Source organism: Porites lutea, chromosome 1 (genome assembly GCF_958299795.1).
Source record: "Porites lutea chromosome 1, jaPorLute2.1, whole genome shotgun sequence".
Lineage (NCBI taxonomy): Eukaryota > Metazoa > Cnidaria > Anthozoa > Scleractinia > Poritidae > Porites > Porites lutea.
Genome location: NC_133201.1, coordinates 3,261,103 through 3,288,540, shown reverse-complemented (window position 1 = coordinate 3,288,540; position 27,438 = coordinate 3,261,103). Strand labels below are relative to the sequence as shown.

The 27,438-nt window shown below is 38.3% G+C and overlaps 2 protein-coding genes across 4 annotated transcripts; both read left to right on the top strand.

Annotated features, from left to right (window-relative positions):
- Nucleotides 1–1,990: 1,990 nt before the first annotated feature.
- LOC140934111 (adhesion G-protein coupled receptor G6-like) lies at nt 1,991–9,792 on the top strand. Its single transcript, XM_073383822.1, has 10 exons — nt 1,991–2,014; nt 2,858–2,933; nt 3,581–3,723; nt 4,653–4,750; nt 5,191–5,268; nt 6,353–6,527; nt 6,978–7,171; nt 7,567–7,847; nt 8,350–8,440; nt 8,909–9,792. Exons 1-10 carry the CDS (start codon nt 1,991–1,993, stop codon nt 9,462–9,464), a joined length of 1,716 nt encoding a protein of 571 aa, XP_073239923.1. The 3' UTR covers nt 9,465–9,792.
- Nucleotides 9,793–12,502: 2,710 nt separating this feature from the next.
- LOC140934078 (uncharacterized) lies at nt 12,503–26,794 on the top strand. Of its 3 annotated transcripts, none has more exons than XM_073383777.1 (17): nt 12,503–12,546; nt 15,055–15,129; nt 15,499–15,548; nt 16,248–16,392; nt 16,994–17,272; nt 17,807–18,006; nt 18,344–18,515; nt 19,663–19,799; nt 20,446–20,626; nt 20,746–20,780; nt 21,449–21,477; nt 21,765–21,835; nt 23,039–23,073; nt 23,769–23,797; nt 24,776–24,837; nt 25,248–25,433; nt 25,662–26,794. In XM_073383777.1, exons 2-17 carry the CDS (start codon nt 15,105–15,107, stop codon nt 25,712–25,714), a joined length of 1,689 nt encoding a protein of 562 aa, XP_073239878.1. In that variant the 5' UTR covers nt 12,503–12,546; nt 15,055–15,104; the 3' UTR covers nt 25,715–26,794. The 3 variants fall into 3 exon arrangements, with proteins under 3 accessions (XP_073239878.1, XP_073239863.1, XP_073239870.1); XM_073383762.1 differs by lacking the exon at nt 12,503–12,546 and adding an exon at nt 12,607–12,766; XM_073383769.1 differs by lacking the exon at nt 12,503–12,546 and adding an exon at nt 12,776–13,123.
- Nucleotides 26,795–27,438: the final 644 nt, after the last annotated feature.

The window sequence follows — 27,438 nt, the reverse complement described above, 5'->3', positions numbered from 1 at the left end:
TTTCCTGTCAATTTGTTGAAACAACGCATCTAAGGCTAATTTGCATACGGAGATTGAACTCACGTTCATCGTCGACAAGAAAAAGACCCAAGGAAAAGCGATTACCAAGTTTTCTCCTCATGTTTTCAAACGTTCAACATTTAAAGGATCTAATGACATTTGTTGATAACTAGAAACGTGAAAACTGTGGAAATTAGTCGATCAGATGCGGACCGTTACAACTCCAGCTTTGCTGTCAAAATGGCGAATTTTGGAACATTAACGGAACTTTGCACGGCACGCAGAGAAGAGTGCCCACAAATTTTATTGCATTAAGAAGTAGACTGGTCTTAGTACTTCTGATTTATCATAGACTTGAGTCTGGGTCAGGTGCCACTTTTGCGAAATTACCGTTCAGCTCTAGTTATGCAAATTACTTTTCCCGCTGAGCAAATTAAAGGTCATTTTAAAAAAATCATATCTCAGCCAACTTTCCACAGAATGCAACCATTAAACTTTGACACTGTTAATCAGAGTTAAAACTTTTGTGTGTAAAATAATCAGCTTATTCGGCTATGTAAGGTAGGTTTGACAGAGCCCTAAAGTTTCAGCAAAATCGCACCACTTCTGACGGCAAACGGGCCAGTTTTAAGTGACCGAGAAAATCTTCCTGTAAAATAGAGAAAAAATTGAGTTGGTCCAAATAAATGTGATATTTCTTCATGTGATAGGATAGTTATCTTCCACTGAAAAAATCAGGGCAATCCGTGATGGACCGAAATTTGCCTTATCGGTTCTTACGCGGACAGCCTCTTAATACTTTAGCAAAGGGAGTAACCTTTTAGGAGCCTTGGTCTGAAAAGTAGCCTTTCTGCCGTTTTACAATTTGAAAATACGGATTTTGCGGATCACGTTTTCAATTTAACGCCAGTAATAAAAAATGTATTTCGTACAAGCAGCAATCTTTGTTAGTCACTATGGTTCGGTTCTGTTCTCAGAAAAAAATGAACAAATAAAATAAAAAATAATGAGAATATATATCATAGGACAACTGGCGTGCATCCTAGGGTCTGATATTATGAAAGGAGATCTGGATTCAAATTGTTGACTTCTCAATTACATTACGTACGTGTCCCTTTGTAAGGAAGCCATTTGAAGAAATGCACCTTATCTTCGAGACTCCTTCATTTTAAAATAAAAACACTTAATATTTTTAATTTCAAATATGAAGATCCTTGAATCTCTCTAGGCCACCGTCACTCAGCAGATAATTTTAATTCGTTATCATTCTCTAAGACGTCAAACAGCCTTCCGCCTGACATTTTAACACTTGAGTGTGATCTGCGCTGGTCATAAAATGTTAATCAGAATTGCTCAGTATTTATATTGTATGTTAACAGTGTATCTCGGCTAAATATAGCAACTTTTAAAAACTGTTTTCACCCTGAATCTGAAGGCTAGAAAAAATTAAACATCAGACTTAAATCTGAATGGTTACAGCTGTGGTTATGGTGAGCAAGTGCTGAGATCTAGACGAACATGCAACAACTATCAGAAAAAATCTTATAGTATGCAATGCTTAATATTTTGAAATTTTAATCACAAAAAGCGTTTTTCTGAAATTTGTTTGTCAACATTTTAAGAGAAGGATGCTATATTTGTGACGAGTAGAGGCAACAGATTATCGTTAGCCATCCAGCACAACTACTTTATGATTTCTGTTAATCTGAGTGTAGAAAAAAAAAAGTAGTTGACGATCTTTGCACTGAATTTGCGAATCGTGCAAACTGCGACGTAAGTTTATAATTACCCGTAATTTAATGAGGGACTGGTTTATATGATCTTTGCCTCATTTTGCATTTGGTGTCTCCTAGTAATCTAAGCGAGTAAGATTTGAATTTTCAGCTACTCCAGGGGTTAGGTTCGTCAAGATGAACAGACAGTTTCCTAGTCTACTATAAAATGTATAATCGCTTAGTCTTCCCCGACCGTAACGGTCTTGATATTTAAGATGATGCAAATCACAAGCAGCAAGGTTTGTAAAACATGCTTATCCTATGATGTAAATTAACGAGATACATTTTGTTCACTTCATAAGACAGAAACTTAATATGCTTAGTAATTTTTTAAGACAACTAAGGGTGCGTTCGATTGGGAAATCTGGAGTTAGATTTTAAAATCCGGATTTCGGATTTGCAATCGAACGCGAAATCCGAAAACGGATTTCAACGCTGAAATATTTGTTTTTGGATTTTCCTTTTTACCGTTCGATTGGGAAATCCGAAAAAAGGATTTGAAAAACTGTCATTAGGAATAGCGGTCTTGTATGCGCACGCATAATTAGTAAAAAGAAGACCGCTGTTCACGAGAATAGTTTTGCAAATCCTTTTTCGGATTTCCCAATTGAACGGTAAAAGGGAAATCCATGAAATCCGGATTTGAATTTCTTAATTGAAATCCACCCTTCGGGACGGATTTCTCGGAGGTGAAATCCGTTTTCGGATTTCGCGTTCGATTGCAAAATCCGAAATCCGAATTTCAAAATCTAAATCCGAATTCCCCAATCGAACGCAACCTAAAAGTTCCTCCGAAGGATATCTCAGGCCATAACCGCACTTTAACTACCATCGCTTTTTGCAACGATCAAGACCTCAGCTATGCATCGCTTTCACTTGCATGTTCATCAGCTATGCAAATTTCTTTGAGTATGAGAAGATTTTTACATGAAAAAAGAGTTATTTTTAATTCCTACTGGATTTTTTTTCCTGTACACCAATATAGCCACCGTTTCGTTTGATTGTACACTAATGACTTCGCCGTGACGTCAGCACGTGGAAACCATCTATATAGTCGTTAACAAATTCTTCTTTTTTTGTAGATTTTGTTAAACCCAAGGATGGAGTTAAATGGACATCGAGGCCTTTTGTTTATGACAATATTTGGGATTTTAACAGGTGAGATTAACAGATCTTTTTACCGATACGCCGGCTATATTGAATTAATTCAATTTAAGGAGTATTATAGGATGCCCAGGGGGCATGAGCACATTTCGTTTGTATTTTCGGGCGCTTTTTCGGGACATTTTTCTTAAAGTTTTCTTAGAATAAGGTTGTAATGGGAAAAAAGATCCTTGTGCCGTGTTTGGATGTAATAATGATCGCCTTTTTCTAGTCTAGTATTAGAAATATGGTCTTTCACTGTATATTTCTCGGGAAAAAGGCGATCATTATTACATCCAAACACGGCGCAAGGATCTTTTTTCCCATTACAATCTTATTCAAAAAAAACTTTACGAAAAAATATCCCAAAAAGCGCTGGAAAATATAAACGAAATGTGCTCATGCCCCATGGACATCCTATAATACTCCTTAAATAGAATTAATTCAATATGGCCGCCGTATCGGTAAAAAGGTCTATTGCAACGTAAACATAATGACCTGACAGTAACAATTCAAAATGGCCCCCGCCCTGGAAAATAGTTGAATTTCCTTTTCAGTTTCTGGTACACTCAAATTGCCTTTTCACTTCTCATTAGAGAAATAAGAATTTGGGATTCTTTTTTAACAAGCCTATAATTCATTTTAAACTGATTCTATAATAGGTTATACCACAGGAGAAAACGTAACACTCCATTATCATGCCTCCGGGGTGATTCTGAACCATAACTACACTGAAGAATACTTTAAAAAAGACTTGAAAGATTGCGAAACATGCAAACAACTTGCTGATGACGTCAAAGAAGGGGTGAGTTGCAAATTATACTTTTTAGTCAACAAACTAGAATTCCATATCAAAACCCGTGGTTTCTGCGAATTCCAGGTGACGGGAATACGCTGAGCGAATGGAAGCAAAAATCAAAACCCAAAAATATCACAGGGCTTCAAAGAACCCCCAGCCCCCCCCCCCCCCCACAAAAAAATCCCTGGGGGAGAAATTGACCCCGAATAAAGCCCATGCCAAATTTCTGAGCCTGAGAATTTACTAGAGCAAGGAAATTCTTCTGACGATAAAGCCAGGCATGGATGAGAAATCTGAGTAAATGAATTGATAAGCGTTTAAGCCATGTTAGCTATGGTGAATCCCGTAATGGCAATTTTCAAACCAGATTTTATCAGAGGAATAAAACTTTTAAAGAAGGTAATTGTTTCAGGCTTGAGTGGAAATCGTTTACAAGTTAACCAAAAGATGAGTTGGGATCATGCTTTCCGTTTATGGAAACACGCGACAAAGAGCAAGAAGAGCGCCTCGCCTGCTGTCATTTGCATTGGTTTCAGCTTAAACTATAAGCAGACACGAAACACATCACAGCTCTGAATTATTCATTGCTTGCTGTTTAATCATGTTATGGACATTATCCTTATTTAATAAAACGGGAAATTGCACCAGCGCACTAACTATAAAGGCTTGGGGCTCTTGACCAAAGTCAGACATGAAATTAAGGTGGAAATTTAGAGAGATGTTTCTTTTCGGTCACCGAGGACACTTACACCCAAACTGAGACAAAACAATGCTGAATGGAGAGTTTTTTTTTCATTTCCAATAGTCCTAGTCATAAAAAAAAGACTACAAACAACATATAGACTTCTTTCTTTTGGTCTTTAGTACAACATGAAGCTAGATGTCTTATATAATTTTCATTATTGATATTTTTTTCTCGTCTTAATTTATTGCAGTTCTGGAAGATGTTCAATTTCTTTTCGTCAAAAGTCAACGTATTTGGGAGAGTCAAGTCTACCTTGCTTAATCAGACTTCTGAGGGAGTTTTCTTTAGGTGAAGAAACTAAAAATAAAATAGAAATATGCCAAAAGAGCAAAGCTTAATTAGTATTTTATTATTATTATTTTAAAGGTTTTCAGTGTTGCTTATAGACTTCGAGGGCAATCATCATTAAGACAAAAGAATAATCAAAAGAGGTATTCTAAGACGTTCTAGTTATTACACAATCGCAATTTGTTTTTGCGCTCGTGCGTTTGGAAAAGTCTGAAACTAAATCTAAATGTAACAAAAGATACATAACTATATGGCTTTTAATTAAAAAAAAGAACAAAAACAAAAACAAAATTGTAAAAGTAATTACAGAAAACCATTCCATACATACACATAATTGTGCAGTTGGCGAAGAGTTAACAAAAAAGAAAACAAACAAACAAAACTAAAGCAAAAACAATGATCAGACGAAATTTTGAACTTTTCTGTTTGGTTATTTATAGAGCACCTTCGCATGGTGGACAGGAGATAAACTCAACAAAGAAGATAGTCATCAATACCGAAACACAAAAAGAGGAAACGTAAGTCATTATCAATTATTATTATTCATTCAAAATATTTCCCCGATTCTGATTGGCTAAAAGCACACGTTTAATTCACCATAACCAGTGACTGATGACCAAATTTGGAAGAATTTTGACTTTAACGAGGAAATGACGTCAAAAATGCAGCGTTTTCGCAGGTTAAGGCACCGTTAACCGAGAAGACCTGGGGACGAGGTTGGGTTGTTTTTGTTGTGAACTTGAAAAAATGGCGGACATTTCACTCGTTTCAAGAGTAAGAACTAGGCGAAAAAATAGCTAAAAACATGGCAAGAACAGCAAGAAGACAACTCGAAGGGCGACGTCTGGTAGTTGGAGAATATTTGCGGAGCTGGACAAATCTAAACGTACACTATCGAAGATGAACTAAACATCGTTGGATCGATGGAGGTAAGCATGTTTTAGCTATGTTTTTAAACTAGGAATTATTTTGAATGAATAATAAAACAGTTATTAAATTCGGCTTTCGTATCATATGAAGAATTATGGAGATCTCGGAGGGTGTTATCCGCCTCGGCCTACGGCCTCGACGAATAACACCCTCCACGATCTCCATAATTCTTCATAAGATACTCAGCCTCATTCATTAATTGTTAAATATGACTCTGTCACCCCATTGAATGGCTTATTCCACGAGCCCTGAATTGACTCCTGTGTTCTGATTGGCTGCGCGCACACGAACGGGCATGTTGGGTGATATCTTTTGCCCGCAGACTCTTATCCAGTCGCTCACCCCAAAAACACATGTAAATAGCGACTGGGTACGAGTCTGTTTTGCCCGCTATAGATCTCCTCCTTTACCCCAATGAAAAAATCAACAAACAATTAAACAAAACAATTTTAGCCAGATCAATATCTGGAAGAGCTGCAAAAAGCAGACGACGTTTTTCGCAGTTACGGATCGCGAATTTAAAATTGAGTCCTTCCGACTAGAGAGGAAAGCTGTTTACACTGAAATTCCATTGAATCATTTCTCAACCCCAAGATCTTAAATCATGGTTGGAACAAAAAACATTCAAATTCCGGATAAAACCAATTTCACGTATACTGTTTTCCTTTTCAGAGGTATTTATTTCGTTACGGTGATACGGCTTGACTTCAATGTTTCTGATCCATCAAGAAATCTCCACGGTCTGGAAGTGCTGATAAATCGCGCCTTCTGGCATTATCTAAGATCCGTGAAACATTTTCAGCTATACCCAAGTGTCCTTTTAAACAGAACATCACTACAGTTTGAGGTAAGTGGCACGTTAATCATTAGTCATTAATAGTATAACGAATTTTGTTATTAATTCGCTCAGTTTGTGAAATGCTAAATTCAGAATGATCTTAAAGATTTCTCAGAATCTCGTCCTATCTTTATTATCTAATGCGTTTCAAAGTCCTTTTTCCACTCTTACGATGCAATTCTTGAATTCAGGAATCTGATTCGGAATTCTCCTTTAACGCATCTAAGGTGTCACGAAGCTGGATGCAGCGCATAATCTCGGACCCAGATCTCCCACGGCTAAGGGTAAAACAGAGTGAGATCTGGGTACGAGATTATGCAGCGCATAGACAATTGTTTTTGCTCTGATCTCATGGGATGAAAACTCAGTGCAGAGTGCCATTAAACTACAAATCGATTGTAATCAATAAACTAGTAATCAATTAATTCATATTAATTCATATTTAAACTTTTTTTGCAGAAAGTCCCTGCCTCCGCAGTTACGAACTATCTAGAAATCTTACAGCCAATCCACTTCACCCCTCATAAAATTCTACGCAAATTGGACGATATACCAGACAAACACAAGGAAGCTCTCTCCGCTATATCTTATGTGGGATGTACTCTGTCCGCTTTGGGGCTCACTCTGTTGATTTTGACCATCTGCCTATCTAGGTATACAGTTTAGTGAACCGATCTGTTTTCTAGGTTTAGTATTTTGGTAACTTATAACCCTTTGAGGAGCAAGGAACCGACTAGCACAGTCGGTTGAGGTGGTTTTTTGGGCGGGATTACAATTGTTATTGTACATGCGTGGTGGTCACAACAAAGAAAAAATTATGATACAAGCTGATGCCACCGTACTAAGATAATAGTTAACGAAATGACCAATCTCAAAGCCCATAGTATCCACAACAATAAAACGGCGGCCATGCATGTTGCACATGAATCACCCTATTTATTATACAAAAGCTTTTTTTGCAATAAAGTTGTAAAGCTGCTAGCCAAAGCACGTCGAGAAAAACACTTCATAGGGTGGGGATTTAACTGAGTGATTATTTCTCTCTCAGGAAACTTCGCCGTCTTCGGCAAAATCAGATTCTGATCTACTTGAGTATGTCTCTGCTGGCAGCCATCTTGCTGTTCACGTTTGGAATCAATGGCATGACAGACTCTGACTCATTGGACTTGTGCAAAGCTATAGCCTCGCTACTGCACTATTTCCTGCTTTCATCCATTGTCTGGATGAGTATTGAGGCTTATAACCTGTATCAAGACCTCGTTAAAGTGTTTGATACGACACTTATTTCACAGAATGAGTTCATGTGCAGGGCTGGAGTTGTAGGTTGGAGTAAGTTAAAATCTTTTCTCTCAAAAAGTCGTGTAGTTAAATCTTGCAAGTGGAATTCTAAACGATCAGTGGCTCTCATGAACGCGAAATTCATCGTGCAGAATAAATACATTAAAGTTATACATCAGCTTAGCTTGTTACTCGTTAAGCGAATTAATTTTGAGAGGCCAACTCTGTATTATGTATAAACAGATAAAGAAGAACATAGCTAACAAACACGTTTTAGCGTGTTGAAATAAATATATAAAGGTGCGTCAAACGACTCCACTTTTGCGAAGATAGGAATCAAGAATCAAGCTTCAATAAATTTAAATAAAATGCTTGGCGAATAACTTGACACTGCTTAGGATTAAAAAAAAAGCATATATGAATATCCGATTTTTTCTCATCATGTTAACTAAAGATCATTAGTATTACCGCGCTTTGCCCGTTGCCACGGAATGGTTTCTTTCATTATATTACGTTATAAGTTAATTAATATTAAATCTTATTTATCTCGCAGTCATTCCAGCAATAGTTGTAGTGATAACCGTGCTGGCCGAGCCTGATTCCTACGGCTTTCATGTCATGGACAAACAAAACAACGAAACACTGTAAGTTATATAGACTACAAGCACAGACTCTCGAAAAAGGGCACGCACATAATTTTTGCTTTAAAACGAAGTCCGTCCATAGCTAGTGTATCTGCGTTTAATACATTAAGTACAATAATAACAATAATAATAATAATATTAATAGTAGTAATAATAATATAGTCGTACTATGAGAAAAATACATGAACAAACATGGCGAGTTTACAACTGATGGCCATCAACAGGTTAAAGTAAATAGTAAATAGTTACCATTTAAAAATTAGAGAAAAAGCATCTATTCACAAAAGCATCTTTAAAACGACTTAAACGCTAATTTTGCTAGCCTAATTAAATGTTTATTGCTCGGCCTAAGACATTTAATATTTCACTGATGGACATGATCGATCGAGTTCGACCATAAATGTTTCTTACGTCAGGATAGTAATTTATATCTCTCAAATAATAACAGCTACTACGCCTCCTTTTCAGATGCTGGATGGACGCCGATGCGTTCTACGGTGCCTTTCTCGCCCCAGTCCTTCTCCTCATGACAGTCAACATCATTATATTTCTGGTGGTGATGAAAGAGATTTACAACATTCCAAACATGTGCGAAAAGGCCAATCGTTTGTCTCACTTCCGGGCCACAGTATCGGTATTTGTCCTTCTTGGCCTAAACTGGTTGTTCGCTGGTTTAGCGGCAACTGTCGGAACGTTGGTCTTTCACTACCTCTTTACAATCACGTGCTCATTCCAGGGCCTGTTCATTTTTCTGCTGCATGGAATTATCAAGAAAGATTTCCAAGAAGCTTGGCGCTTGTTTACAGCGAAAAATCGCGTCATAGAGATGTTCAGAAGCAGCAACTTGGGCACAAGTATTAAGAGCATGAGTTTTTCTTCCCATAATTCCTCGTCGGTGGCACCAATGAGGGAACATCCAATTTCCCTTAGTGGTGGGGGCGATGGGGATTCTGGGATTGATATCCAAGTGAACTCTAATACGTTCATAAAAGACAACAGAAGAGAATCACTTAAACTCGGTTGACATTTTAAAACAGTCACTAATAAGTCCTTCGCGTTCGATAACAATCTCGCGTGTATGACAAGTTAATTACGATTTGACTCTTAGTTTTTAGCAGAGTCAAGTATTGAGCAAAGTTATTCAACAAGGTTTATTTATTTATTCTAACCTCTTGATGAACATGAAATCCATACTTTTTGTGGTTGCTCGTAAACTCCACTTCATGTCAGTGTATGGATAGAATCAAACTGACAAGTTGGCTTTGCCACAGACAGCCCAATGAAAAGTAATTCAGTGGTGGCCACCTTCCTGTGATACTATACTGCTGTCCGGCAAAACAGTTGGTAGTCTAAGGTCGGATTCCCTACTTTCCTGTGGTGAGGCTTATAATGCCAGAAACGACAGCTCTAATTCTAATTTTGAAAGGAACCTTTGCCTCGTTCAAAATTTTTTGCTATTTTATAAACTGTACCATACATCATTTCAGTCGATCGAGCAGCTAGGTAAAAAAAAAAGCATAAAGATCAGCAATGAAGAATTGGACGTTTATTGAACTGATGATCACGTCAGTTCGAGTCACGAAGACCACGAGGGGTCGATAAAGAAAAGAGAACACTTAACCATAAGTCAGTATGTAGAACATATATACTTTAGACTCGTGGACGCGAGTATGAATAAGGAGTTAAGTTCATTAGCCGTAATAAGTTGTATCAGCTTTGAAGTCAAGACACGACTTTGTTCACAAATTATTACAACAACTATTTAACAAAGGATTTGCTTAAGTTTATTAAAAATGGTGTTATACAAACGAAGTATTTCTTTGTGGACACTTCTAGGAGTAGTATACCGTATGGCACGAAATTTTTACGGGTTCTAATTTTTTGCGATTTTTTCCAGCGATCGGCAAATATAAGTTCCCTCAAATAGAGATTACCGCAAACATTTTTTCCGCAAAAATGTACTCCGGAGTAAATATATTCTCTAACTTAAATTTGCTACACAGAAATATAGTGTACTAAGCAATCGTGTCTGTACATGATCAATTACAACTAGTCTCTTTAATTTCGTTCAGAAACAAAACGGTACTGACAATGAATTACTTGTTTTATATAGGGTACGCACACCGTCGTATTGTTTGAAAATATTTATCTCCATTGCACGTACTCAATAAAAACGAAAATATTATCAATGCTGGGTACTGACTTTGTGAAAATCGCACTGAAAAATTAATTCCCATCGAGAACAACCAATCAGTCCTAATCGCAAAAATTAGTTCCCGCAAAACACAAAAAAAAATGGCCAATCCGCAAAAATTTCGTGCCACACTGTAGAAGGAAGAGCGTCCTCTTGTTTTCTTGAGGAGAAAGGGATGTCCTACCTGAATCAAGTAAAACCTTTGAATTTCGAACTGTTATTTCAGCAACTTTTGGATGAGACTGAAATTGATAAGATGAATGAAGCCAAAGGCTTACGTGGATATCACCCTACGTGCTTAATTCTTCATATCATATAATTTTTTTATCATTCATTCAAAATATTGATTAAGACGTAGAACCGATCATAGTTAGTAAAGTAAAATGGTTACGAATGGTTACATGCCTTTCACTCTTTCCTCCGGAGAGGCTCCCTCTAGGCTTCCCAATAAAAATAGCAATTAGAATAGAAAAATAGAAAGCGTGTGGGGGACGATGGGAAGAGGGAAAAGGCCCCTTCCCATCGTGCCCCGCACGCTTTCTTTTTCTTCCTCCCCAGCCTCCCCGCGGAGGAGAGAGAGTGTGTTTCATGTTTTTTGTGGACCTGAAGGTGCACAACGTTCGATAGCTTTCCTATTATTTTGATCTTATCGATCAATAAAACGCTGCATTAATTAATTCTGTCACATTTCTTTTGGCAAAATCGCTATACAATAGGCTAGACCATTCTACAGTTATGAGCTTAGTACCTTCGTCTCTAAATAAACGTGAGGCTGAGATTGACCTTGTTTTGAGACAAACCTCTTTCCTTCTCTTATGAAAATCATGCAAAATAATAATAATATGGATAATAACATGGATTACAGGGGCGGATTTAGGGGTGGGCCCAAGGTCCTCTGCCCCCACTTTTCTCCGGGAATTTTTTTCTCCTATGTAAACGTGTATCGGATGGTAGTCGAGCTTTGTTTAAATGCATATTCTTTGATAAACATAAATAAAGTGTTATAAAGTGTTATAAATAAAGTGTTATCATAAAGTGTTAATTACTTCTTTGACCACAACCACCCGTGGCTTATTGAATATTTCGGCATTACATGTTCAATATGGAATCCAGGCATTTGGTAAATTTAAGCGTCCAGAGTACACTAGATTGCATCTCAGAAAACTTCAAATCTCGCAGTCCTCAGATGCGCTCTATCGCGCCCATATTGCACTCTGTATACTACATCTCTATAGGCCACCTCTATCACAAAATTCTGCGTCAGCCCCTGGATTTAAGACATTAAAGGAGGAAGGGTTGTGTCAAAATAAGGTCAAATATTACAGCCTAGTTTAATTTGCGCCCGTAACTGTAAAATGGATTATTCTATAGCGTGACCCGGCCGTTTTAAGGCATATGAACTGAATGAAAGAGCAGTCTACTGTGGCTAATGATTAAATTTCATAACACTTCTGATTGGTTCCAGAATGGTTGCAATAATAATAATAATAGTAATAATAATAATAATAATAATAATAATAATAATGATAATAATAATAGTCAGTGTAGCAGCCAGCTCAGACAGTGTAGCTGGGAGATGCATTCGCTAATTTGAATGCATGAATCAAATAATTTATGAGTTGCGGATTTCTTAAGTCTTGTCCCTACTGATACTACTCAGAGTCTTATCAGATGGGAAAAAAACTGTTTGAATGCAGAGGTGCACGCAACGCGTACAGTATACCTGACTGGTTACTCTCGCCGGATCTCTAATCAAAGAGATGCTGTAGCCATACGTCACTTAAAGAGTGAAATAAAACAAAACTGACTGCAGGCTGGGCTGGGGCCAAGGGCTGATTTATTATAGGCTAATATTTCGGCTAACAAAACTAGCCTTCCTCGGCCGAGAGAGACTGTTTTCTTATGCCCTCAGGTATTTGTTAGAATTAAGTATTTGTCCGTCACTTCCCTTTTGTACAATCAGCCACTGACATCAATTTTAAGTGCTAGTAATGTACCGTATACTATTTAAACCCTTCACTTGAGCTGGCTAAGCATTCGTTTTTCTTCCCAAATACTGTATGTTCAGCTGAAAACTGCCCTTTTTTTTGTTATTTCCTCATGTGTCCTCAGTCGCTAAGACATATCTGGAGGTCAGTACAAAGCAAATGAATAATCATTATGCTATTAACTGTCTTACTATGACTTGTTTTGAAGATTAACAGCTTGATACCAAGACATTTTAATCTGAAGACAATACACTTTCGATAGACGTGTCTCAAGATCTTGGATGTTATTGGCGTGTGCAATGAGACATAAAAAGAAACCTTGGACTGATTATTATTGAAACAAACTTCCTTTTTTATGTATAACTTGCAAGACAACGTTTCTATCTTTGACGTCCCCACTGTCGATATTTTTGAGAGCAGAGGTACTAAGAATAGTTTCTGGTTCTAAATATTGAACGGATCTTACGCAGATGGTTCGAGACACCAGTGAGGTTTGAGTCGGTAAGTAGTATAAAACAGTGTCAGCCTTTAAAGACACTGATGATAAAATGTTTTCGCCGGTGAGTTTTTCTTACTCTTGGTGTTCGTAAGTCTCGAACTGAAACGTTTGAAAGGGGTAAGAACCAAAGAAAGTCGACACCAGAAATCAGGTACTGTCTATAACGACTGATAATTTAAATAAAAACTGCATGTAGAATGCTGCACCAAACTTCAGAGGTATTAGAAATATTTTGGCAGCTTATAGAGGCTTGTGACGATACTCGACATTGCCTTAACCAACTTTAACTTTGAAGATACAAACATGAGTGAATTTAAGAAGCTATGCACTTCGCGTAGTCATATAGTGATAACCATTAAAGCTAATAACTAGTAATGAGAAACATTTGTTAACAAATCAAGGATGGATCAAGAAGAGACAGGACGTGAGGTATATGTGTATGCTTAGGTTACTTTCGAACTAGCCGGAAAAGATATTGGAATGGTATTTTAACAACGTACGCAAGATGAAATCGTCTTAAAAACTTGGTTAGATTGTTTTAATTCGAAGGAACCTATCTCAGTTCTATTTCAGGAAGTGGCGATTGAGCAGCACTCAAAATATTTTTATTGCACTTGGTGTTTAATTTGATTTGCATGAATTATGCAAATTATAATGTTAAAATTGATCGTAACATAACATAGGAAATTGATCAGGCCAGGACTTTTTTATTCTTTAGTTTAGCGGTTTTCATTGTTTTCTTTCCATTTATTTTTTAATATATGTTTGCGCGCGCGAAGAAAACAAATGAATCCAGCTGTGAATGCTTGCCATTCTCAGCGGAAAAGTTTAGGAAGTTGATTAACTCGCAAAAAATCCCACTCCTTTTTGAACTAGATATTCTCAATATTGTAGATAAGGAGCTTGGCTCCTGCGTAAATATATATTACATTGGGTTGACTGTATATTTTGACTTCTTCTGACCAAATTCAAAACTAATTGTCGAGACCCGGTAACCTGAAAGAGATTTGTTGGTCATTTGTATTTTTTCCTTGACCAATCACAACACAGGACATCGATCACAGATAGGCCTTTTCACCGTTATGCAATAGTTATTCACGTGTTCAACTTTCTGTTAGCACGAAAACAGTTCGCTTTTGGAACATTTTCCGGTTAGCAGGAACTGAAATAGCATATTAAAATAAAGTAATCTGTAAATATTCAGCCGCGCATCTCAAAAGGGACGATTGCAACGGCCGCCGAAAATCAGAAGGATTTGCATGAGAAAAACAAGCTTGTCAAGCGTGACTGGGTCGTACGAGTTATTTTTCTCATTCAAATCAATATCCTTATGATTTTCCGCGGCCGTTGCGATCGCTATTTTTGGGATATACGGCTGAAAATTTACAGGTTACCTAATTTTAATATGCTCTTTCAGTTCTAACTAATTAAATTTTTCAAAAGCGAACTGTTTTCGTGTTTACAGAAAGTTGATCGCGTGATCAACTAATGGCAAAAGGCCTATTAAAGGTATGTTGTCAGTTTTCAGAGAGTCACATCTTCCGCCTTGCAAGTGGAGCTTCCTTTTGTCTTCTTAAATGAGGAGAACTGGAAGCCATGACGATTTCTAAAAGTGGACTGGATCGAATTGAAGGTTCAGCAAAGAGATAAGAATGAAATTATAAACAGTGCAGCAAATTAATTTGTGGTCTTCTAAAAAAACCTACTGGAACCAGGACTGGAACCATAGAAAAAGAAAAAAGTTAAGTTAAGAAAACACTAGGTTATTTATTCAATAGACACTTTCACGGAAGGGATAAGGAAGTAAATAATGTCTCGCATTTAAACGTGAATTGCACAATAAACAGACCTAGGATCTGTAGGATAGAGTGGCAAGGTTAAAACACAAACAATTATAAAACTAACCCTTTATTATTGTTATCCTAAATAACAGTGTAGAAGAAAAGCAAACCCGGCAAAGTCAGAGCAAACAACAGCAACAACATGGATGATCCGGACTGTATATATGGTATGACATTCTTAACAAATTGAAGAGTTATGGCTATTGCTCTTACTTCATAACAGGGTCACTGTTGGTCTCCTACTACTGAATAAACTGGTAATCGGCTCCTGCCTACTATACTGTTATTGAGAGATTCCCGGAGATTGCCATAATTCCAACAACATGGTGGAAATCGTTTAATTCTATCACGTGGATGTTTTGATCCACAGTCAACTCCCCCTAAGACGAAAGTCATTGCATGTTACGAACAGCCCATGACTTGAACTCTCTTGTAAAGAAAAGAATAATAGTGTCCGTCTTAAAGATAGCTGACCACTAACTTTATAATCTGTCAGTCTTGTTCAGTTAAATCAAATATCGCCATTGATGTTTCAGATGAGGTCAGGCAGCTTGTAGCAGTATCGCCAGAAAAGTCACAATATGATGTAAGAATTTTACTGTTGTATTACACCGAAAAGAAGAACTGTTGTTTTTCAGATGTATTGACCAAGGCATTTGTGCCAACCCTCCGATCGTAAAACATCTCTCACGGACAGGTTAATGGTTCATTACTCGTCACAAAACTATCTCACTCAGAAAGTGTGTCAGCTGAAAACGTGGATTACATGTCTTTATTCAAGCCTGTCAGTAGGTGTAGCTATGAAAATTTTATTTCCATTGTTAATTGTTTCGGGGCTAAGAGACTTCATTGTTTCTTTTGATTTCTCTATTTTTCGCTAAAAGGGCATAGGGCTATGTGGAAGGCCCTACACGAGATACAGCTTCTGATCGGCATTCATAAGTCTAATATTTTGAAATAAGTAGGACATAATGCTTCGCAAGTCACAACGTTCTATTCTTTGCCTTCTAGGCCTTTTCCGGTAATCAGAATAGTGGGGAGCGCGTTGAATCGTACGGGGCGAGCGTTAGGGAAAACAAGGGAAAGCAAGAGGGGACTTGGGCGAGCGAGAGAATCCCTACCCTTTCCCCCAGTCTTCCCTCTTGTTTTCCTCGGTCTATATTTAACCCGCGCCCTACTATCTGAACGCTCAGAACAGGCTAAACACGTGCTAACAGAGCATTCGGACAGAATACGTTTGTGCAGTTAAGCCTGTGTTTCTTTCCCTTATTAACTTCCAATTCAGGCAAAGGAGAGAGTTCTGTTCGTATTCAACAAGCCCCTCCTTGCAGACGGTGGACCATATCAAGTACAGTTTAAAGGAGAGAGTCACTGCCTAAGAGTGCCCGCATTACTACTAAACAGCTGCACTATTCAGGCCCATGCGCCAGGTAAGAGAGGCGCAACGCTGACCTATAGTCTTGTTATTGATTTGCTCACTTTATACACTCCTTATAATTGCAATAATCTCTTTTTATCGGACCAGGTAGAACAATGACCATAGCACACGTTTAGTTTAATTTTATTCCGCTCTCTGCTGTCTGTCTTTCTGTACTCTCTTTGGGTTATTAAATAAGTCCTTAACTACGGCATATTCGCGTACCGGACAACTCGACTGTACGAATATATAATGGTAAAAGCGATTTGTTCACCCACACGTTACTTATGAATTCCAAAAAATCTCGTTTGAAAGTGTTCTTGTGTCCAGGATCGAATGTTATAGCTTTTAAGGAGAAGGAAAAACTGGAGCATCCGGAAAAGAACCTCTCAGAGAAGAGAAGACTAAACCCCGCAAAACAAAGTCAACCTAAATATGGCCTCGATGCCGGGACTCGAACGAAGGCCACATTGTTGTAAGTCGAGCTAGTGCAACCCTCACCACCGCGCCACTTCATTTGCTCCTTGCAATCACAGAAGATTACCATCGGGTTTGTCACATATATAGTGGATTTGACATTAGCACCTTCAATAGTTCTTGTTCATTCCTTGCAGTGTACTATCCACCTGAGAAAACCACTGTTACAATATATGACAAGATTAAACAGCACGATCCTTTCATCGCTGACTGCTCCTTTGAATTTGTCTCCCGAAGTAAAGTTCTTCAGGACTTGTTAGAAAAAGTGACAGATCCTGATGAGCTTTTGTGCAGCTCCTTCGGGATTTCCACCGCAAATATAAAACAGTTTGACAAAGGAATGGCTCAGAAAATTAAAAGGAAATCACCACACGATTTTCATCTACTGGACGCTACATTTCCAGAAAAAGTTAACGGTATGTTTTAAATATTCGTAAGAGAAAATCCGGCATACCTAGCTTAAAAAACACAAATTTTTGTCAATGTGCAACTGCCTACGTGCAATACTTGTAAGATGCAGTGATAGTGTGATTTTGTTAGAGACGACCGATCCCATTTTGCAGTGAGTTCATCAATTGACCAATCAGGTCAATAACCAGAGTTGATAACATCAACTGACGTGATACAACTGACTTTGACTCTGAAGACGACTACCGCACAGGTTGTCGAAACATCAGTCACTGTCAACAACAACAGTCCTATTCAGGACTACGTTCACCCGGACGAAACAAACTCAACCTACTTATGAAATGACTCCTGGATGGGTTTAAACCTTTCACAAAAATTAGACTGTTGCCATTCATAATCTGGCGTGATTGTTTAAAGAATTGATCCTTATAATTAAGCATGAATTATTATTGTTTACAGCATTCTCTTTTGTTTATAGCTAGGCAACGATATTTTTGCTCCTTGAATTTACTCCCCATGAATTTTCCTGTGATTTTCACCAGATCAAGCAGACAGCACCTATCCCACAATGATGCATTTTGCAGCCGCCTATGGTCTCGCACAAACGATAGCAGCGTTTGTCCAATACTGTCCAACAGCATCAAGAGCATTGGCGCTCAAGAACAAAGACGGCTTGCGTCCTAAAGAGATAGCAGAAGAAAATGGACACTCTGAGCTTTCAGAAGAACTTCGAGATTTTGAGGTAGTTTTACTTTTCATTGACATTAACCGATAGCAAGGTGGAAAATTTTTGTCCTGGAGGCCACGACTGACCTTGCAATATGACCGATTTATCAGGTGCATATTGTCTTAAACATGTTGGTTATTCAATGAAAAAACTAATTCGGCGTTAAAGGACATGCGTGCATTTTTGTAGACGTACTTGTTATTAATTTATAGAACTGAAGGCCTGACGTTTTAGCACAGCAATTCTTTTGTGCTTATTAATTAGATCTATCTCATTTCGCTCTATACCTTTCTTTATAATATCTATCAATTTGCTTACGTCTGACCGTATCACTTTTCTCCTCATATTTTAGTCCAAAAAAAGAAACAAAGATAGAATCGAATCAAAGGATGACACCTTATGTAACGATATCGAGAATGAAGATCTATATATGCTGATGGACTCTACTGATCTAACAATTCAAGAATCAGAGGATGAGGTTGTATACGCCAGCGTTGAGAAAAAAATAGAAATCACCAAACACGGTAATTGCCAACATATTCCTGTTTCATCATTCTCTTTTTTTTTATATTGTCCTGTGTTTTGTCTTGTTATTGTATAACGATAACTTTAAGGAGAGAGCATCGCAGTATGACAATTAATAGCGGAGCACCACGGTGAGAAAATTTGGTAATCTATCCATCCGAGAAATTTTGGTAATCACGTGACCATACGTCCGCTCGTCCGTCCGTCGGCCAGCACCACACAGAAACCAATGTGGAATGTCACACTTTCTGGCTAGTGTGGAAGCCTGCAACCTGATATTGCACATTTATGATATGTAGAATTGACAGCTGTCAAAGTTTACTAGTTTTTTTTCACAAGTTTTCAATTGATGGCAGCCTCAACTCCAAGTGAACTTCTTTGCAAAGGTTACATGTTTATCGTATGAAGTAAATTATATACTCATCAATGGAAGCTTCGCCCCAGCCTTGGCTAATTGTATACATGAGCGGTAGAACCCTGGGCAAGACTGAAAGAGTAACCGGATCATTCTGATCATTCTATTTCCGCCGAGATTTCTCTAGAGAAGGTGAAAGTTTGCAGAGGTCTAACTATTCTCCTCACTCTCCAAGCATAATTAATTTAAAGAGAAAAGCGTAGGGGTAATTCCGAAAGATGCGACAGGGGCTCTAATGCCAAAACGGGAGCTGGGGTCTCGAGTTTGACAGTAATTTCCAGACAATGAAATCATTTTATGAAATGAGCCAGTTTTAGTGTCACATAAAATATGAAAACTTTTATTGGTTAAAGAATTATTAAGCTTTGATTTTTTAATTACCCGCCATGTACTTTTAGAAACATAAGGACATTTCAAAATTCTATATCTCCCAAAGCAATTGAGCTTTTGAGAAAAAAAATTCACAAATGTTTCTAAGTCGTCATGCAATTTCAAAAATTCCTATTTATTACCCCTTTTAAATGAAATGAAAGTTTGCTGGCAATCCTGTGACGTAATTTTCCCGTCAAAAAAAATCGAAAAACCACAAAAAAAGATTCGATTGTTTGGAATACAAAGATTTTTCCTTCTGCAAACTTGAAACTCAAAGAGATAAAAACTGCAAAAGTAGTTTTTAGCAGAGCGGTTCAGGAGTCATTTGTACCCACCATGATATATTCTTCTTCTTTCAGAAATACCTATGACACCTGAAATGTGGAAAGCAATCTTCCTAGCAGAACAAGCTGTTAATGAAAGCTGGCGAAATCATAATCTCAGCGAAGAAACAGCAAAAACATTTAGCCAGTTTATTCAGAAGTGCGCTCGACAGGTAAAAGTTCACTTGAAATGTGAATCTGTGTATCTTCTTCTTGAAACAAAAATAATCATTTTAAAGCTTATGTTTTAACCTGCACCATAAATCAATCAAGGTAGGAAAGGAGACAATGATACTATCTAGACCCAGAGCTCTGTGACATGCGCACTCTGACTCACTTTCAAAACCTGAAGCTGCCTTGCCACATATTTAGTTCTAATTACTGTTGCTTGGCCTTAGCCCTAAGTTATTCAGTCAGGGTAGAGCCATTAGGTCAAAGAATCGACTGCCGTCTGCGGAACTCAATATTTGCCCCATGTAGGCTAATCCAAGACAGTCTTGACTGGACTGAATTGGACTGGATTCCAGGCTGTGGATTCCGGATTCCAGGTACTGGATTCCGGATCCTTTGTCAGTGGAACTTGGATTCCAGGTTGCAATCCTTAGTGGGATTCCGGGTTCGTTTGGCTTCATTCCGGACTCCAAAGCCCAGGGTTCCGGATCCCACAGGCAAAAATTTCTCCGCTTCCGGAATCCGGGTTACCTTACATAGAGCAACGAGACAGCGTAAAAAGATCCCGTTTTTTTTTCTTTTTAGTTGTTTCCCCTCACGTGGCTCGACAATCGTTACATATGCTCATTAGTTATTGATGTTTTGCAGAATGGCGAAAATTCTTCGACGATCCTAGATGAGACATCTCGCCGAGAATCAGCCCCTTCTTTACCACCCAAGACATACCCAATGAACAAGAAGCGTCATTCCATACACGACATTCCTGACTCCGCTCCCCCACTTCCTCCTAGATCTCCGCTGTCTCCCAGGTCATCGTTCTTTTTCAGTGGTATGTTTATTATTAATTTTTTTTGTTTCAAATTTTATAATTGACTGCAGTTTTTTTTGGTCGCAAATATTATCGTTAACTGGTACGGATTTTTTATTTTATTTTTGTGACATGCATAGGACTGGTAAATGAACGACGAGGCTCAGATCCAAACGTAAGTTCTCCGCACATTTATGAAGCGCTTTGGACATCAGCTCCTGGTATTGGGAGGTTGGAGGCCGGGTTGAAGACGTTTGTGTTTGTTCCAGCATTTCCGCCTTCCTCAAAAACCAACATTGTCCAAATTCCAATTCGACCATGAATGGTAGACGAAACACCACTATGTAGATGTGCTACCTCTAATTCATTAGAGAGCTTTAGATTCTAAGACGAGGACGACTACGAGAAGGAGATTTTCCCAATACTAAGTAATGCGCGCACGCGAACCAACGTAATTTTGGCGGGAAAATCTGGTGGCCGTCGTCATTCTACTAGGGGGTTTTAGCGAGAATGTCGTAATGGCAAAAATAAGTTATCAAATGTTAGAAATTTTATGATTTATTGATCGGGAGAGGGCTTTTCCTCCTTTAACGGAAATAAGTGTGTTATCTTTTGTGGTGAAAAAAAGTACAATGAAGCTTTCCAGGGTGTCTATTTGTAGAGAATAGGCGAGAAATCTTTATTAATAAATTATATGTTGTCCTCGTCCTAGAATCTAAAGCTCTCTTACCATTATTTATTTATTTATTTATTCATTTTTTTAATGATATTTTAGTTTATTTATTAATTTACTTTTTAAAACGTTTGTTTCCTCTAATCAGTGTGCTCTTTTCTCTTGCTTAGATATTTCACAGGATGCCATTTAATTTTGAGTAAGTAGCTCACTAACTGACACTCGTTTCATTTCAACTGCAAGTTTAGAAAAAGTGTTTAATTTATTATAAAAAATTCATGATCAACAAACAGATTCGATTACCCTGTGTCTGTTTATTCATAGTCACACTGACATGACGTCAAAATTTTTAAGAACCGCAAAAATAGCACTCAATGCGAGGGTGTGTCACTGATATTCTTATACTATATACTATATACTATATACGATATAGCCGCCGAGTGCCGTTGCTTTAATCGATTCACTCGTTCTTTTGGGGATTTGCAGTACGGTTTCCGAAGAAGGCACGGAAAAACCACCTGAACCGCCAGCAAGATCAAGATCATTCTTTCCTAGAGGTACAGTGAAGTGTATGTTATCCTACAATGTGACGCGGCACATTTTGCCTCAGTTAGATATGTTAAACAGACATATGTAGTAGTTTGTAAAGAGATCTAGAATATCTGTAAGAGGAAAAGTCATGAAAGTGTGGAATAATCACCTCTTTTTCAATCCATTTTTATGAACAATAATCAAGCAACTACTTTATTTCTAGCCTGCTTCGCAGACGTAATTTAACCTCTATTAGTACCAGGGGCACCCAAAGACGGTATTCTTCTAAATACATTAAAAACACTATTTAGGCCCTCCAGAGTACACTCTTAGATCTCTAGAAATGCATTCTAAGCGGTGCCTTAAAATTTGTATCTCTTCGGTCATCCTAGCCGGAAACTTGAGTCTTTTCGAAATTACAAAGGGCTTGATTATTATTTTCCCTCAAAATTCTAGATACAATTTGAAGTTTTATGAAAGTGAGACATTATTTGATTTCTCTCTCCATTGCATTTTTGAGTCCGAAAACTTTAGGTTTCGTTTCCTCTACGAAAAATAGCCAAACTTAGGAAGTAAAATGTGAAAATTAAACTTCAGAAAATCGTAGGGAATTTGTTAGATAAGCTACGAAAATTGTACGTGAGTGGAACCTTCATCTAGAAATTTTTAGCCTTCCTCAACTAATAGAAAATTGAAGGCAATATTTGCTTCTCCGAACAGGTACTTCAAAGAAAGCAATCGCTGCGCGCCCCTACGTATAAAAACGTCTGCAAAGCAGGTCCGAGATCCTTGTTCTAGGCTGATTTAGCATCAGAACGGGAACGTCAGTTAACAACGGCGCGCGCAAATCAAACAACTTGCTTGACCAATGGCAGACCGAGAAATTGGGAACCGGAAGTCGGGTTAAGTCCTTTTCGCGCGATTTCCCGTTGTCAAATGAGGTTCCTGTTTTGTTACTAAATCAGCCTTCTGAACCTCCAACGGATTCAACGAATAACCGGAAGTGCGTTTCAAATTTCTCTTCATCCTGACTGGGAAATCCACAAAGGCTTTTTTTAACAGGCGAATCATGGCGCGTACTCAAATCCTGATTCACAAGTGGAGAGACCAGAACACTGCACTGTTCTGCGCCGGGCGGACTTTACTAGATTTTAGTTTCGTACACGGTGGCGCGCAGGCTACTACTTTTCTTATATATTAAACTCAGAATTTTTCCGTTTGCTTAGCAGGTATGGAGAGTTCATGGAGTGGTTCAGATCCAAACGTAAGTTTGAACTTGATTTTATACTGTTAGTCTAAGTTGACTATGGGTTTATTACAGTCTTATAGCAGTGTACACTGCGGGAGATGAGACTGCTGGCAATCAATGGCTGAATGGTGCCACCATATCCTTTAATAGGCTGATTTAGCAACAGAACAGGAACGTCAGTTGACGACGGCGCGCGCAAATCAAACAACTGGCTTGACCAATGGCAGAGTGGCAAATTGGGCAACGGAAGTCTAGTTTAGTCCTTTCCGCGCGCTTTCTCCGTCGTCAAATGACGTTCCCCAGTTCTGTTGCTAAAACAGCCCAATTTCAGTTAGTGTAGGTTGTGTGCTAGCGCTTTATTTAAATTTGCGCGAGCTCTCTTTTATTATTTATTGACATGAGTTATTATTTAGCGGACGTGTGTATTTAGTTCGTTATTTAACGCATTTAAGTGATGTTACACGAGACGATTCGCAACGAAGATTTTTAGCGCAACACAGCGTTGTAATATTGTTGCGCTGAGTTGTTTCAGTCTTCAAATAAAATATAAATGAAAATAAAATAAATAAAAAAATAATCATAATAATTACTTTATTATTATTCGCCATTTTAATAATTACAATGTAAGCAAACACGATAATTGTAAAAAAAAAAAAAGAAAAAAAGCAACAGAATCATTATTGCCTATTTGACTTATTCTCTTTATGTAGATTTCTTTGAGGAGACCTCACTTTGATGAGTAAGTATGTTAATTAATGGCTTAACAGGCGCGATCTGGGATAAATACTGACCGATGTTAAACGAGAAGCTTCTGCGGGGGGTGGGGGAGGGGGTTGGGGTTTGGTGGGGTTGGTCTGGGAAGATGCTTCCCCTTGTTTGCATTTTAACTCCCTAAAGTCTTCTTTCCTGGGTTTCTGAGTCATTCAGACAGGATATTGGTCAGTTCCATTCTCCTCGGATACGGTAGCCTTGCACACGGGGGGATTATTTCATCAAGATCAATTTCCATGATGTAGTGGACATAGAACAATGCGAGTAATGTCAATCTGCAGATTTCAACTGGGAAAGATTTTTTTATCAAAAATTATTTATTATGAAGATTCTGACCGATTTCCGTAAAACGGTGGAAAAAGGTGTGGATCCGCGCCTGCTTAGTGACATAAGGATATGTTCTCGTCTAAATTGACTCCTGAACGCCCGTTTCAAACGTCGAACTTCACATTGCCAAGGTAAAGGCCCTAAGCCACATACAAATTAAAACGGTCTATTTGCGGTCGGTCAAAGATGCCCGCTTGCTGGATTCTTCGACTGTACTTAACACACTATCTTACCAAAGGGAATAGCATCGTAAAAACTGAGCGCAATAATTAAGAAGGCCGGTAGTTAGGGAGCATCAAAACTATTTTCCACTCACTTCATATACTGCGCTTGTGTCCCGATGAGATGGACAAAATCTATGTCTAATATAAGGTACGTGTGAGAAGCCGTAAGCCGACGTTCAAGGCCAGCGTAAATAATAGAGAGCTTAAGATTCTGAGACGAGGACGACTACGAGTACGAGATTTTCTCAGTATTCAGTAGTGCTCGCGCGTGAGCCAACGTCGATCCGCCTGTGGCTGGGTATTGAGCGTTTCCAGTCTTTAATTGATTGATTCTTGTGTTAATGCATATGATTGAATTTGATTTCAACGATGGATATTTCATGTCTTTATTGCAGTAAACGTGATTCTTTTCATGAAATAAAAAAGTCTTTGACGTTAGCTCCAAAACCCAGTCAAGGTGGGTGTAAATCAAGCCGATTTTTTGAAAACTAACCTAATGAAATTAGCAGTCATTTGAGTCAAAAGCGTCAAAAGTGCAGGCTTTTTTGGGCCAGATATAAGCTCCAAAATCACACTAACGAAGGAAAAGGGAAGGAGAAAAAGAAAGAGCGAGGAGAAGAAAAGGAGGAGAAGAGAAAAAAGCAATAGTTGCACTCTTAGTTTTTATAATCTTTATGGCTACTTTGGAGATAGTTTTTGGCGGGAAAAAAACTGTTGGACGCAACTTGAAAGGTCTATTTGGCGTTAACGTTTTCAAAAATCAGGCTAGAAGTTCACTGTAGATTCCCAGCCCCTTATAGGATATGTACATGTATTTATTATAAAGAGAATGAGAGTGGTCATTAATTTTGTGCCAATTTCCCACAGTTATGAATGGAGCTAAGCGACAACCCGTCTTACCCAATAACATAAGTTGTCAAGGCCCCAGTTCTCTCGAAGTCACATCAATGGGATCTCCGAGGCTTCCACCAAGGAAACCGCGCCCAGTCCCTCGCCGCCAGCGAGCTGCAAGTTGTGATCCTGCTATACCATCATACTTTGATTGTACCCAGCGTAAGTACGAGAACAAACGAAACTTTATATACCCTTATTCAATTCTATTCTATTTTTGTATGATCGATTTTTCTATCTGTAGCGGCTCCTTGTACTTTCAAACCTCGAGAGCCTCTGTTTTACTAAATTTATATTAAACCAAACGTCCAGTTTGGAAAAAGGTACGTAGCAAAAAAGATTATTTTAATATTCAGAATTGAATTTTGATTTTCTTGTCCTGTTTTGTAGGTACAGTGAGCGTGCCCGATGAAAATGGATATGTGACTGTTATGGAAAAGTAACTCAAAGAAAACTGAATACAAACTTTGTACGCTAGAGATGCATATTTTTCATGCAGATGTAGGTAGATTATTCAAATTCGCCGACCAGTTCTCTACTTCGCGCTTCGATCTCATAAGGAATTCGAAGATTAAGAATAACGATCAAAGGCAAACGTCAGATTCAAGTTCGCAATTTCTAAAATTAAGAAATGAACATATATTTAAAAAATCCTTGAACCTGAGATACGTAGATCAGTAAACGACAAGCAAAGGAAGAATAGTTTAAGGCCAGAATCTGGGAAATGAAAGGAGGTAAATACACAAAGACCCTCGCCAAGATTCAGGTCAGAGGAATATTTCGTATACGAGATATCCGAAGAAATGTTTTACCCAAATTTATAGAGATTTGTATGGAGACGACATGCTGGTGCTCATCCGGATGGGTACCAACATGGCGGACGAAAACCAACAGAAACGTCTGTTACCAAGTTTTGCTACAAAAGCGTGAATTTATCCCTCGAGGAACCTATAAACATTAAAGCAATACCTTTTCTAAAACATTAATTGTTTAAATAGCAAAATTCCCCGAAATAAGTCACTTTTTTAACCTACATGACAGCTCTCTCGGCCGTCATGTAAAAGCCGCGTCACGCAAAAGCTAAGAAATTCAAGCGTATTCTAACACAAAACTAACAACCCTTTCGGGGCTAAAATTTGTATGAACATTAGTTTTCAGCTCCTCTAATTCATCATGAAAGTAAAATCTCAGTAGGATCGATCGTTTTGTAGTCTGAATTTTAGTGACGTAATGTGAAAACCAAAGAGTGTTCAGAGGCTGGTTCGTATTTTAACAGACCCGTATCAGTGAGCTCTAATATTAAGAGTGTGAGTGTGTATAATAATTAAATAAAGTAGACGTTAAAGGAAAATACATTTCAGTGTGGTACTTAAGCAAATCGTATCCTAATATATTTCTGAGTGGAAGGTTGTTTACGGAGCTTAAGCAAAGACATTTTCCAGCGGCGCCCATCAACCGGAAGTGGATTTTTACACCTTCAGAAGAGTAAAGACCCTTAGCAAATTTGGTAGCTTCAAGGCATATCAAAAGGAAAAATGCCTGACTTCCGGTTGAGGCACAGGCGGCCCAAACTCACGTTGCGAGAGATGGGTGTAACGTAATTTACATAACATATGTGACGCGCCGGTGTCGCGTTACAGGCGACCGTTGAAAATGTAAGAGACTTTGTGTTAGAAATATATTACCGAGATCTGGGCACGCTAAATAACGCAAAACCTTACTTTTTCTTAAATGAATTGAATAAAAAAGACTTACCTGCAATGTATTCCACTGCGTTTTGGTGTCTGTTTGTCGTTTTACTGTTTTTTTGGCTTTATTGGGTAACCACTGTTACTCCTTTCATAGAACGAAGTGAAGGCTGGTCACTTCGATTTGTCGGGGTCCTGGACCAGTCGCAACAAGAATGCCGTTTTTTTCGCCGAAATTCAAATCCGCTGCAAATTTTTCAGCTCCGGCCTAAGAGGGAAACCTCTTTTTCCTCTCTGGGAGATCGGCTCGAAAAAAGATCCATAATTTCCCCATTAAATCGAGCCATTTGTGCCGGACTTCGAGGCACGTCTGGCTTTCGTCCAGTACCTTTGACCACTGTTGCGCCTACTAACTAATTTGCATTATGACAATTAGCACTTACACGACGGGTGACAGGGCGGAAATGACACGTCAAGTA